The sequence below is a fragment of the Penicillium bovifimosum genome, assembly GCF_028826915.1.
Source record: "Penicillium bovifimosum strain IBT 22155 chromosome Unknown utg000005l_segment0_segment0, whole genome shotgun sequence".
Classification (NCBI taxonomy): Eukaryota; Fungi; Ascomycota; class Eurotiomycetes; order Eurotiales; family Aspergillaceae; genus Penicillium; species Penicillium bovifimosum.
Window position 1 is genome coordinate 5,869,920 of NW_026622714.1, and position 13,404 is coordinate 5,883,323.

A 13,404-nucleotide genomic window follows, 5' to 3' on the forward strand; every position below is an offset into this window, starting at 1 on the left:
AATACCCTGCCTCGGATATCTCCAGGCCATTCCAGCCAGCCCAGGATTTGTAACGAACGGATTTCAGAAACTCCGACAAGGACGCTGCGTCACTGATGATATTTCAGTCCTACATTTCCGTCTTTCCAACTTTTCCAAATCAGAATCCGACGCCTACCCCAAATAAAGCAAAATTCAAGTTCCAACAATATTGAATCTACTGAATCAAGTCCCCCCGCTGGTACTTACACAAGTGCCCGTGTTGTTTGAGTCCTTCATCAGGTAGATGTAAGCCTCTCCCACCTCCTCGGGTGTTCCCACCTTCCCCAAAAGCGCTCTCTCCGCAGCGGTCGCCATCTTCTGTTTGCGCTGCTCGTCGGGGCCTTGGATTTCCGTGTCCGTCGTCCCGGGACTGACGAGATTGACCCGAATGGGGGCCAAGTCTAGCGCAAGGGTGCGCGTAATACCGAACAAGGCTGCGCCCCAGCCCGCCAGCACAGCCGCTCCTTTCATGGGTTTTTCCGCAATACGACCACTGGTGAACGTGATGGATGATCGATAGCTTTTGGTCATGAAGGGCGGGGCAATCTTGGCGATTAGAAGTGGCACAAAGACCAAAAACTGCGCATCACCGCGCAGAAAATCGATAGTCACGTCATGGAGGAATTTGAACTCGAGCTTAACAGCGGTATAGACGATGTGGTCGAGGGGACGGCCCGTTGCTGTCGTCACCTCCGCAAATAGTTTCTCGAGTCGAGACTCGGCATCATCCCCACTGACATCAACCGTGTAGCCCTTGATCTGGGCATTCGGCACGGCCATTTGGATTTTTTGGACCGTATTTTCCACACGGGCGAGATTGGACGAGGCAATCGAGACGTGAACATCCCTCTCGGCGGCGGCCAGCTGGGCTACCGCTGCTCCGATCCCGGACGAGCCGCCAATTACAAGGATGTTGGAACCTGTGATTGGAGGCATGGTGGATCAGGTCAGGTCAGGTCGTTTCCCCCCTTTTTCACCGGCGGTCGTGAGAATTGTATGGGATTGGAGGTTTCAAGATTCCTTGGTAGCGCAGCTATCATCGAGATGGTTGATTTTATATGGGCTTTCTGCCGTCAAGACAAACACTAGAAGCAAGTCCGCCAAAGTCCGCTATCTGCGGTATCTCCGCTTTAGTTAGTTCCCTGTAGAAATATAACTAGAAAAAATATTTCAAGGAAATATAACTATATTGTTCATTGATATCGAGCAAAGTGGGGTAGTAAAACACAGCCGAATAGTTCAATCTTATTTGCGTAGTGATTTCTTTGTCTGGACGCTAGGTAGTGATTCTCGACCTCACACTCTGAGAATCGGCGACCTTCAACCCCCTGTCTCTACTCGCGCAAACAATAACACCTAACATGTCCTCGCATCAATCCGCTAATTGAACTCATCGTTTCTGATTGATCCCCTTTGGTAGATGAGCCCCATTCTTGCATACAATTGTGTGACAGCTGATTAATCCCAGACCCGGTCTCCATAAGAGTTGCCAGCGGCTCACGGAAGGCGATTAACGAGGAAGGTGGAACAGGCTAATGGATCTAGGTACTCTTTCGATTAGTATTGTATTTCGTTGCTTGAACGTGCTTCTGTATACGGTATGAGTGGGACGCGAGATAACCATACCATCTATCCTTTTTTCCATACAAGGGGGAGCATGATATAGAAGATAACGTCGAAGCCCATATTGGACTCGCAGGAAGGCGAAACTTTAGGGTGCCATGGTCCTAAGGCGTTGCCTGGTACGGAATCAGTGGACAGGGGCTCTACATGTCCGCGGAAAAATACTTTCACCGAGCAACCCCAGCTGACATTCGACGATAGGGAAACTGACGAACAGCCTCGCCATGGAGTTTCCCATCTATCTCTTCCCGTACTCACGATAAAGATGAGTGGGGACAGCTCTCCAGACTACAAGGCGCTTTTTCTCAAGGCAGAGGAGGAAAGGAAGCAGGAAGCCGAGCTGAGACGCCAGGCAGAAGAACGCGAGAGGCAACAGAGGGAACGCAACCGATCGACGACTTTCCCAGAGTTCATCCACCATTGCCACGATCTGCTTTGGAGGGCCACTCCGAGCGCAAACACCGTCTCGCTCCACGACCGGCAAAATTCCTGCCCCTATCGGGAAACACTGTCCCATACGACTGCTTCCATGGACTGACTGTGAAGATAAACAGCGGGAGATTTACGCATCTGTCTGCCGCTACCTGCAACCTACTGAAGAGAATGCACGACAGTTATTTACGTCACTGGTTGCGTTGGAAGACCACGGCCGACGATTTGCACGCCGACCGATTAGCAGCGAACAGGACCTCGAGACCTACGAACGACTCGCCGTTGAAGACCACGTGCACGATATCGTTGCTGAGTTATGCAAAATACCCGAGGCTCGCGAGGAGTTCCGGTTAGGCAATGGGTTATGGTTCGATAACCACTCCAATGCTCTGGACGAAGATGAAGAAGTCGATGCTAGCCAACCATCGAGCACGAGGCCTTCGAGGCCGGATCAATTCTGCGTCTATCATGCGGACGGTAACCGACGTACCTTGCTCACCACGGTCGAGTACAACCCCCCCCCCCCCCCCCCCCCCCCACAAAGTCTCCGCTGCGAGCCTACGGATGGGACTCCGACCGATGGACTTTTGGCGAGAAGTGGTCCAACCTGATCGGGTTCCGGCGGAGGAGCCAGAGAAATCGAGATATCACGCCGAGCGGCGGGTCGGATCAGCCATCGTACAAGAATTTCACGTGATGATTCAAGAGGGTCTGGAGTATTCATATTTGACGAACGGCTTGATGGACGTGCAGCTCTGGGTGCCTCACGACGACCCGACGACCCTTTATTACCACCTGGGTGATCCCTGTATGTACGGGACGGCAGGTGGTGCAGGGCCTAGAATTCCCAGGACTCGAATTGAGAGGGCCCTGTGCCTCTGTTTGATGAGTTTTCGTGCTCCCCTTCGTGACCAGGCGTGGCGGAATGCTGTCAAACCTACATTACCGATATGGCAAACGAGCTATGATAGCGATCGCGCTCAGATCGTGGTAGTGGAATTACCACAGGACCTGGATCTGAACGATGCTACCTCTGCTAGTCCTGAGCCGTCAACCTCTGAGTACCTCACATCCTCGTCTCCCATCTCCAGCGGCCCTCGAGTGACCACCCGAGCGGCCGCTAGCTGCGCGCCACTGCCCGGTCCGTATCACCACGAGACTTCTTCGGATTCCGAGGCCGACCCGACCGCATCTGCAGGACGGAAGCGGGGGTTCAGCCAAGTCACGTCGTCTCCTTCAACCCAACGGTCTGCACCGCGAGGAGATCGCCAAGGGCACCAAAGCGGGCAGTCTCGCTCCCATGATGCGCCATATTGCACACAAAAGTGTCTTCTTGGCCTCCAGCAAGGCGGCATGCTTGACCCTAAGTGCCCCAACACGGAGCTGCATATGCTTGGTGGAAGGGCAGACCGCCATCCGATCGGCGCAGCTAATTTGGTGAAGAAGCTCAAGGCGCAGCTCGATCAGGATCTGGATCATAACTGCACTCCAATCGGCCCTTGCGGGTCCTCCGGCGCACCATTCAAGATTACGTGTGCCACCTTCGGATACACTGTTGTTGGAAAGGGGACAACATCGAAACTCTGGGGGGAGGTCTCGCGCGAAGCCGAGGTCTACCGGGTCCTCCAACGTGCCCAAGGATCGGCCGTTCCCGTCTTTCTCGGGGCGATCAACTTGGCCCTAACCTACTTCCTCCACGGCGCGGGAAGGATCCGTCATATGCTCCTGATGGGTTGGGGTGGCGAAAGCGTGGGCCACACGACTCCGGATACAACGACCCAGCGTGCGATTTCTCGGTCAGTGAAGGAGATCCGTCGTTTGGGGGTTGTCCACCAGGATTTTCGCCCGGAAAACATCTTGTGGAATGCTGAGCTCCAGCGAGCTCTGATCATTGATTTTCATCTGTGCACCTTGGTTCGTCGACCGCTGGACAGACGGCCAGGTGCACTCAAACGATTACGGTATGGCCCTGACGAACGTCACTCCAAGCGGGTGCGTGTGGTGTGAGTAAAGGACACTGGAGCCGGGAGACGTTGTCAAACAACTCGGGCCTGTCAAAGGAACCTTTCATTGGTAGTGTTTGCTACTGTAGCCACGTACAATGACCCGACTCTCCCGACACTGACTAGTATTGTTTGCAGCCAACCCGGGCTTTGGCTTATATAGCACTGAAGAAACCACTTCTCCCGCTTGATACTCTGACCACATTACGTCCATCCTCCCAATACTCTATTATCAGCTTTCCAGTTTTCCAGTTTTCAGGATTCGTTGAGCAATGACATCACGTACAAATTTCCACCAATTCCCCAGGCGAGTACGACCCTTTACTTGGTACTTCCTAATGCTGACATTAATGAAGCACGTTCAAGGATCCCCCAATTAAGGTCATTGTTGGCCCTCAAAAGACTATCTACTACATCCACCCAGGAGCCCTCTCATCGTGCGGCTCACCGGCATTGGAGACTAGCGTCAGCGACCAGTGGATCAATAATGGTACTAGTGGGGTCATCGACTGGACGGAATTTAATGAGGACACTATTGAATGCGTCTTGAGCTATCTATACATTGAGGATTATGACGTGCGCGGCCGAACATTTGACGGTAAACAAACTGAAGGAAACGACGATGGTCAGCTTGGTACATCGCATGATCCCCTCTTACACCTATTTCCTACTAAAGACTATACATTTTAGCCCGACAAGCCTGCGGCTCTATCAAAGCAGAGTCACCTGTGTCTGACTCCGAAATCGTAAACGAAGAGCCCTCGGAAGAGCCCTTAGAAGAAGCACCCTGCGAACGGCCTTCGGAGCGGCCGCTAACCCCTTTGAGTCGGTGCCTGCAAGCTGGTCTGCCGGCAGAGACTATGCAAACAGCCGCAGCAGCATTCGCGAAGTCGCCTAGTGCTTGTGACGAGAACCTTGGTAACATTGCTCTTATGCACGCCAAAGTCTACTGCTTTGCCCACCAGTACCTGTTCTCCAGACTCGAGCGTCTGGCTTTACAGCGCCTGACGCAGATTCTTCTGAAATCTGATACACCAACTGACCAGTTCTTCCTGGGTCTTGCCGATGCCATACGCCTCGTTTACGATTCAACACCGAAATCGAAATTGAATGATCCAGCTCGGGAACTGCTTTCTCAATATGTGGCGCTGAAATACACCACAATATCGGAGGATAGTCTGAGAGCTTTGATAGCAGAGGGGGGTGACTTTATGATTGATGTCACGCGCAAACTAGCCCGGAGGATAAGGAACATCGATCTAAGGTTTAGAAGATCGTATTGATGAGCTGGAAATGGATGTTCTCAGATTAGAACATCACGCTGAACATCAAGCTTGCTTGCTTAAGCGAGCAGAGGAAGAAATTATGGAATGGGAGAGCTGGAACCGAGGAATTTCAGCACATTATAAGAAAGCGAGAAGGAAGGTGAAGCCATTTAAATCCAGTGCGACTCATGAACCTTCAGTCTAAGCATGTACGTACAGTCGTACTGTCTGATTGACGCTGCAATACGAATTGAAATGATAAATCTGTCTATCCTCCAGCACTAACGTAGTGATTCAAACCGTTCTTGTTTTCTCAAATACACTCTTCTGTATTCGGAGCGTATGGGATCAGATACCTAATACAGACGCCTATGAAACACTTAACACCTCTTTAGGGCCAACATACCAACATACTTCCACTCTTCATGAGCCCCAAAGACAGTGTATAATCTGCATAACAGCCGTCTTTCACTATTTGGATAATTCTAGCTCGTTGCACGTGGTCGTCCCCTCCACAGGCGGAATCCACTCTCTCCGTGACTTGCAAAAGACTTCGAACTGAGGTGCCCATTCACTCTTTGAAGGCCCTAAATCCATCGTGCCCGAAGTGACGGTCAGCATACCCTTGTGTAGCGAGCTGGTGATGTATATTGGCGAGCTGCAATTCGAACAGAATGCCCGAGACAGAACATTTCCTGAGGAGTTATTGCTATCTTTGTAGATCTTCAAAATGTCTTCTCCCGAGATGATGCGAAGTTGCTAGGAATTAGTCCCGTCAGTGCATGGTTCGTAGATATGGGGAGTTTACGTATTAGAGGTGGATCGTTGCGTACGTCTTCCTGATATACTGAATTCGCCATGAAGCTCGATCCTGTCACCTTGCGACAATTATCGCAATGACAGAGAAGCTTCACTTGGGGGTCTCCAGTGAGTTCATACCGGACCTGCTGGCAGAGACAGCTGCCAGAAATAGTCGGGTGGCCTGACATGGATTCGGATTTCGAGGTATACGAGGATATTGGAAGATGAAGGTATAGACAGATTTTATTTAGCTCACATTGCGCAACAGGTAGAGTGCTAGCTCTCGGTCTATTTATCTTCTAGGACATACCTGAGAGAGAATTATATGGAAATTGGGAGAATGCGGAGATCCCAGACGTGACTCCTACATCCACACTGCATTATTGGTCTGAAGGAGGTGGGCAAGTCTTGGCGTTATGTCCCCATAGTCCCCTTTGGCTCTAGTGCTGACCTTCTCGCCGTTCTTGTGGCTGGGTAGGATCAAGCACTGGACGCCTGGGAGTTACCGGAGCTAGTTCTGACCCAGACACGTATACCCGTTTTTTCGACGCCGACCGGCGCTGTTCAATCCACTGGCGCACTTCTGGTTCCTCCTCTCCTTGCCTCCATCCAAGCCGCGGTATCGTGAGGCCTCGGTGTTTTCCGGGTTCATTGGCAGCGTCATATAAGTTGGGTCGTTGTGTTCTCGGCGCCCTTTTCGTGGCGATTGTCAGTATCATATTACCAAACCCTACCAGCCATTTTTCAGGATCTGGGTGGCGAATATCTCTGGAGTCACTCATCAGGGAACGTGCACCCTGTTGGTTGAAGTCCAACTGCCAAGAGTGATGTGTAGCGGGGAACTGGACTCCTTCGAGATCGACAACCATCGCTTTACTGCTGTTGCGCTCTCCATTATCGCAGAACAAGAAATTATCCCGCTTCTGGTCCCAGTATATGGCTCCGTACGCAGATAAAGATTTGAACAGAGCCTGGAGTTGACTTTCCATCGTGCCCTCGTTGACAGACTTCTTCTTATTGCGAGCGAGGTCATGTAGAGTTATCTGCGAGAGAAGAAGTGCCGGGACCCCATCGAATTCAGCCGCCCGAAGAGTTGAGGTATCAAATTCCCTTGAAGGTCTTTCATAATTGTATAAGCTTCCGTTTCCCGCTGGAACTCCTCCCTCCATCCTTCTTTCTGTTCGACTGATGGTCCGATGGATAACGCCCCTTGCTTGGCGGCCTGCTACCTTGCGTGCCTCTCGGTGTTGTGACCGCCCGGCGCCGAGGGCCAGGGTTGCGTATTTTGTAACATTTTCGCAAAAAAACGGTATTTGCCAAAAACAATGTCAAAAAGATCAAAATCAAGTCGGAATGTCCACTTGACTGTGTCCTAGCTGGTGATACCTACCAACATAAATCAGATAGTAAGAGTACCCGTACTGTATGCTTTCGATTATGGCCCCGAAGATGTTCTGTGACCTTGGGCAGTGAGATGAATGAATTAATTGAAGAAGAGACAAAGCAGTAGCCAGGACACGGCACGTTGGAACTTGAAGTGTCTCGCTTATACAACGGCACGTGAAATCACGACATCCGCTAAGTCGTATCGACACTAGCGTCTTTCTACCATGTCTACTTTCCAGGACATGTAAATACCCGCAAGAGTTGCAGTTGCGTTTGACAGTTTAAAGAAAATTCTATCACTCGCTTCCCAACAAATACAACCATCACCCTCTTCAAATCACAGTGGAGCTCACCACAAATCACCGCAGCCTTGGAACTCACCAACGTAGACCACGGGCCCGCAATGGCCTGTCCCCAGTGTCAGTGGCAGGAGTCCAAGCAATTCGACCCATCTACCTCAAAGCTCATCAACGAACGCCAACGGCCCAACAGGTCGTCGTTCATTTCATCTAGAACGTTGTCGATTTCGGGGATCTTTACTTCAGTCAAGCCGAGGGAGGTCATTGAAATGCAGCATGGGAGATTCCTTACGGTGAATGCCTTTCTATTTCTGACTGCTCCAATAGTGAATCTCCCCTTCATCCGATTATACTGTGTGTAAGCTTCTGGATGACCTTGGAAGCTGGAAGATGCCCGACAATTGGTGATTACAAATTATGATTACAAATCGGGGGGCTTTCGTGGAAGTCGGAGCATGACGATCTGTCTTGTTGCCAGAGATCAGCACAGACTGTGTGGTATAAAGCCCCATCTACTTCCCAGGTTGTTTATTAGTTTGCAAATCAAAAAATCATCAGATCCCTTCTAAGTCCTACATTGTGTCGGAAGTCCCCGATTCAAACCACGAAATTCAAGATGGCCTCCCCATTCTACAACTACACTGTCTCTACCTTCACCCGGGGCCTCAATGCTCTCTCTGCCATCCTCAAAAAGGCCGAAGAGCACGCAGCAGAAAAGAACATCTCGCTGGATGACTTCTTCAATGCCCGTCTGGTCGAGGATATGTTGCCTCTCTCCTCCCAAGTTGCCATTGCAACCAGCACCGTCTCCAAGGCCCTCGCCCGCGCAACCTTTGTCGAGCCTGCGCCACAGCAGGAGCCCGACGCGACCTACCAAGACCTCTACAAGCGAGTCGATAGAGCACTCGCGGAACTCGAAAAGGTCGATTCAGCTACTTTCGCTGCCAAAGAAGGACAAACTTTCAAGGCTCCAATTGGAGACAATGTGTTCGACTATACAATGGAGGATTATTCCGTGCGATTTGCGATTCCCAATTTCTACTTCCATGTTGTGACGGTGTATGATATCTTGAGGATGAAAGGTGTCCAAATCGGGAAAATGGATTATCTGTCGGGGTTCATCGCTTAGGATCACTGGGAATTTGGATTTGAAGGGGTAGCTGGGTTTTACGGAGCTCCAATCCTACGCTGTGTACATAACTTCAATAGTTAGTGACACGGGCTGTGAGCCTTTTGGCTCATGCCATCGTCAGCTGTTTGTTTGTGACCGAGTAGACTTCGGAGTTCTCGAGTCTCCTAGGTAGCTTTTCGCCCTGGCTAGATATCACAGGTCTATCTGCAGATCACTACCTCATCAACCCATTAGGGTGTTTTCTTCGACCTTTGTGTGTCCCGAATAAATCGCACAATAAATTCGCAGTCTCAAATATTGACTCTCTCATTCTTGCTCGCTTCAATAACAACATTTAACCCTTGGCTATCAAAGACAAAGATTACATTCGGCTGACAGCATGTTCTGCCTTCCAGTGGTGACTCGCTCACTCTTCTCGTCGCCCACTCACCTCCTCCAGACTCACCGGCGATATTGATATCAACAGCCCCTTCCTTCATGAGCTTCTCACCTAGCCTCATGCACCTGGGATTACCGTTACATACCGTACATACATCACTCGCATCTAGCATACATGCGTAAGGGATTCGACTGTTTCGAATGTGTGAAGTAGATATAAGGTGCTCAGCACGTGGGGTCGGACGGCCACAAGCCCAATTGGGACTAGCGCTCCATGGGCCCCACTTGCCTTCGGCCCCACTATTTACACTTCCAAGGTTCCAAGGTTGGTTCTAAGGTGTCCAACCAGTACGTACTGCGTACATATACGTCGTATGAGCTTTTCGAGAGATACGGCGAATACTCCGACGCGAAGGCCATTGGTAATACATGGTTGGTGCCTTGGTCGATGACCGATTATGTAGGATGGCTATGATTGAGATCGAGTCCGGAATCTGGTGATAAGCCCTGTCTTGGAAAAAGGTGTAGATTCGTCTTTAGTCAGGAGCGCGGTTAGACGACTCGAGAATGGCTTTTAGATTTTAGTGCAAAGAAAGGCCAATATGGGTGGAAGATGTCTTGCATTTGATCACCATCCTAACAGCCATGAGAGCTGAGGGACTTGGCGGAATCGGTAAGCTAGGATTGAATGTAGAATTCTGTTGAGGATTGATTTAGTACGGTTGTTGAATGCACCTGCCATACTTCAATATATCTGTTCCTTCCTTCTTGTCCATTTTCTCGGTCTGCCTGTTCCAAGTCCCACGGCGCAACGTCTCTTATCCTCCACCTCTCACTTCCCATCTTTCAAACTTCCAATTTCTCAGACTATCTATCCTTTCCCAAATACTTGGCCTACACGGGTAGGGAACATGTCTGTTGTCGATCACCGTCCTGCTGGTAAGTTCATCTCAAGGCCACCGTCTGATCCACCGACCTAACACGATGAACAGTATGGCCCACGGCAGATCCAGGCATGACGGAAGAGATCCTGGACCTAGTGCAACAAGCTAGCCATTATGGCCAAATTAAGAGAGGCGTGAATGAAGGTATATCGCTCCTGGAAGCTCCTCAGTGAGACCCTCTGAACTGACCTTATATCTGCTCAGTGATGAAGTCCATAACTCGCTTCACGGCCGAAATTGTCGTTATCGCTGCGGACACCACACCTCTTGCGTTGGCGTCACCTCTCCCGTTGCTTTGTGAGGGCAAGGATATTGCATACGTTTGGGTGCCTAGTAAGATAGCACTGGGTCGTTCCTGTGGTCTCAGCCGACCTGTTGTTGCGGTCAGTCTCACTGCCAACAAAGAGAGCACTCTGTCTCCCCAGATCACACTGCTCAAGAGCAAGGTCAACCAACTGGCGATCTAGGACGAAGGACTCGGGAATATGGGGTGACATTTGCTATTTTGATTTACAAGAACCAATGCACGTTCATATCTCTAGCGGGTTCCAGTGATGATCATGACTGTTTTGAAACTAGGTGATACCTACTACATTGAATCTACTATCTGCTTGTAGATTGTTTGTCGCACCTGATATAGAGGAGCTTCCAAGATTGCGAGGAACCTCCAGTAGGCTCACATCACTAGAGGTTGCGATGGCAGTACACAGAAGAGCCAGCCGACATATATTCAAAACGTGCGAAAAGGTAACGATGTACGGACTGCTTTCGTCTGAGCTCCCGTCTGAGCTCCCATGGTTTTGAGCGTCATGGAAGCACCTATGCAATGTCAAGCCGGGGAAAACCCCATGCCCTTCTGTAGCGAGCTTCTTTCGTCCCTGGAGCGCAGCCTATGACCACCCCACCTCCCCTGCGCAATGGAGGGACAGAACGTTAAGCACATTGACTAACGGGCAGAAATCGAGCACGAGGCCCATGCTGCATGGATATAATTGGGGCGCCGTGTTCCCGCAATATGGAAAAGCATGAAGCCGATCAGGTTTCTCGTTTAAAGATAAATTCGCCAACTAAATATAATGTTGCTCTAGCCTTGCGGCCGGCAATGTTCTATTGGCATTTTTCTGATGAATAAAGAGCGCTATGCAAAAGAGAATCTGTTTGTCAAAGACCCTAGGTGTGTATAAATGCACGTACGCTTGTATATGGTGGCTGAGTATATCGACAAAGGCAAAAGAAGAAAGCCCAGTATTGAGGATCCAGATCTATCCACTCACAAGAGGATCGGTCGTCAGCTTGGTGGCGTTAATGGCAGGCTTCTCGCCTGGTGTGACAGTTTGTTCACAGACAGATGTGTCAGCATTTTCGGTCTTCTTCTGTTCATTCGTATTCGGGCCGGGAGGCTTTGTGCCCTTTTCCCGCATGGCTCCACTTTCGAAAGCTTCCTCGGGTAGTGGACGGATGTAAGGTTGGCAAATCCACCATGGTCTTCCATATTCCGCAATGACAGCTTTAGACCCCTTCAAGATTTCGTCTGGTTGCCTCTCAAATTTCTCGGGGGAGGCCTCGTACTCATCAAGTCCACCTCTGACGGCTTTCTCAAGAAGGGCCAGGGTGTGTTCGAAAGCGGCCATGTCACCCGGCCCCGATCTCGCAAGCGCATCTCGGACGTGGGTATGGGTTGCGACCATCGGGCGTAGAACTTGGAAGAGATGACCCTGCATAAAACCGAGGCTTGGGGAGTGGCTTTTCTTGCCCTTCTCCGCCTTGCTGCGCTTTTGTTTCTTCTTCAGCGGGCCCTCTTCGCGCTCCTGATCTTCATGATCATTCGTTTCTGCAAATTCATCGACTGGGTCGGATGGTAGATACAGCGGCTTCCGTTCGGGGACCGGCTGATCCAGAACATACTTATAAATAATATCAAGGTATCGTCGCATGATGGCATCAACACGGTAACCGCCCTTTCCATCCCGTCCGCGCCAATATTCTCTTCCTTCCGTACCGACTGGGGGCGGCTTGCTGAATATGGATGGGTCTGATAGATTGCCTTCTGCGCTCATCACGGCATCGGCACCGGTTGCCTCAAGACATGCTTCGATATCATCGTAATTAAGGATATTGCCATTGGCAAATATGACAGTGTCTGGGGGAAGGTTGTCTCGTAGGTAACGGATGTAACTCCAATCAGCAACTCCAGTATTGTGACCCTTTTGTTCCCTTCTGCGCCCATGCACAGTGATAATGCTGGCCCCAGCAGAGAGAATCATTTTTGCGTACTCCAAAGTCTTCTCTTTGGTCTCTTGGATACGGAACTTCACCGTTACCGGGATGGGGAGTTCCGTGTGTAACCGATTCACAAGTTTGTAGATCAAGTCCCAATCTTCTTGAAGGAAAGCTCCGTAGTGTCCCCTTTTTGCGATACCTTGCGGGCAGCCGAGGTTCAGGTCCACGGCGTCACAGTGAGGTACCACATGACGAGCAGCCTCGAGAAATTCATCTGGATTATTTGTACAGAACTGAACGAAGAGTGGCCGGTCGATCGCAGGGTTTCCATCGAGAAACAATTCGTCGCTCTTTCCGCCGATGGCTTTACGTGTAGGTTGGAAATGTTGGTGACGCACGCGCTCTTGTTCCCCAAACATGCGGGCATGGAACATAGGCGAGTACGCCAGTAAAGGCTTTGAATCGTTGGGAGGCATAAAGGATCGAGTGAGCATGCGCCACGCCTGTGAAAGATATTAGTGTCGGTCAACAGATGCCAGTATAGCGGGGTAAACGCACAAACTCGGAACGGTCCACCATTGGCGCGACGACATATCTTGGGCTACCAATACTCTCGTAGAACTTCCTTCCGAAGAGCTTCTCGGACTTGGGCGCAGGCGCGGAGACCTGCTCGAAGCTCTTCTTGGGGCTTGTTTCAGAAGCCATTTTGGGGAGGTGTGACGGGGAAAAGTAGTGGAAAAGTCGGCCCAGCGAGGGGCTGAATGGCCTCAAGACAGCTATCTTGACTGCTGGGAGGGAATACTGGAGATTGGTCAATGATCGCTTCCTGTCGCAACACAACGCCGCGAGAACTTTTGCGAAAAAAAGCGCGGTATTTCGGCCGGAAATTCGATTCCCCGC

The 13,404-nt window shown here is 50.6% G+C and overlaps 7 protein-coding genes across 7 annotated transcripts; 3 read left to right on the forward strand and 4 right to left on the reverse strand.

Annotated features, from left to right (window-relative positions):
- Positions 1-204: 204 nt before the first annotated feature.
- On the reverse strand, positions 205-957 carry N7515_007455 (short chain dehydrogenase/reductase family oxidoreductase; the record flags this gene model as incomplete). Its single annotated transcript, XM_056668199.1, has 1 exon — positions 205-957. One exon carries the CDS (start codon positions 955-957, stop codon positions 205-207), a length of 753 nt encoding a protein of 250 aa, XP_056521795.1.
- A 952-nt stretch (positions 958-1,909) lies between these two features.
- N7515_007456 (uncharacterized protein) lies at positions 1,910-5,362 on the forward strand (the record flags this gene model as incomplete). The annotated part of the gene is made up of 5 exons (XM_056668200.1): positions 1,910-2,107; positions 2,199-2,553; positions 2,621-4,079; positions 4,436-4,713; positions 4,770-5,362. 5 exons carry the CDS (start codon positions 1,910-1,912, stop codon positions 5,360-5,362), a joined length of 2,883 nt encoding a protein of 960 aa, XP_056521796.1.
- A 453-nt stretch (positions 5,363-5,815) lies between these two features.
- Positions 5,816-6,333, reverse strand: N7515_007457 (GFA family protein; the record flags this gene model as incomplete). Its single annotated transcript, XM_056668201.1, has 2 exons — positions 5,816-6,103; positions 6,178-6,333. 2 exons carry the CDS (start codon positions 6,331-6,333, stop codon positions 5,816-5,818), a joined length of 444 nt encoding a protein of 147 aa, XP_056521797.1.
- Positions 6,334-6,656: 323 nt separating this feature from the next.
- On the reverse strand, positions 6,657-7,134 carry N7515_007458 (uncharacterized protein; the record flags this gene model as incomplete). The annotated part of the gene is made up of 2 exons (XM_056668202.1): positions 6,657-6,838; positions 6,870-7,134. The coding sequence occupies 2 exons, from the start codon at positions 7,132-7,134 to the stop codon at positions 6,657-6,659; spliced, it is 447 nt and encodes a 148-aa protein (XP_056521798.1).
- A 1,312-nt stretch (positions 7,135-8,446) lies between these two features.
- On the forward strand, positions 8,447-8,959 carry N7515_007459 (DUF1993 domain-containing protein; the record flags this gene model as incomplete). The annotated part of the gene is made up of 1 exon (XM_056668203.1): positions 8,447-8,959. One exon carries the CDS (start codon positions 8,447-8,449, stop codon positions 8,957-8,959), a length of 513 nt encoding a protein of 170 aa, XP_056521799.1.
- Positions 8,960-10,251: 1,292 nt separating this feature from the next.
- N7515_007460 (Ribosomal protein L7Ae/L30e/S12e/Gadd45) lies at positions 10,252-10,751 on the forward strand (the record flags this gene model as incomplete). Its single annotated transcript, XM_056668204.1, has 3 exons — positions 10,252-10,279; positions 10,333-10,428; positions 10,489-10,751. 3 exons carry the CDS (start codon positions 10,252-10,254, stop codon positions 10,749-10,751), a joined length of 387 nt encoding a protein of 128 aa, XP_056521800.1.
- Positions 10,752-11,546: 795 nt separating this feature from the next.
- N7515_007461 (tRNA-dihydrouridine synthase family protein) lies at positions 11,547-13,209 on the reverse strand (the record flags this gene model as incomplete). The annotated part of the gene is made up of 2 exons (XM_056668205.1): positions 11,547-13,007; positions 13,063-13,209. 2 exons carry the CDS (start codon positions 13,207-13,209, stop codon positions 11,547-11,549), a joined length of 1,608 nt encoding a protein of 535 aa, XP_056521801.1.
- Positions 13,210-13,404: the final 195 nt, after the last annotated feature.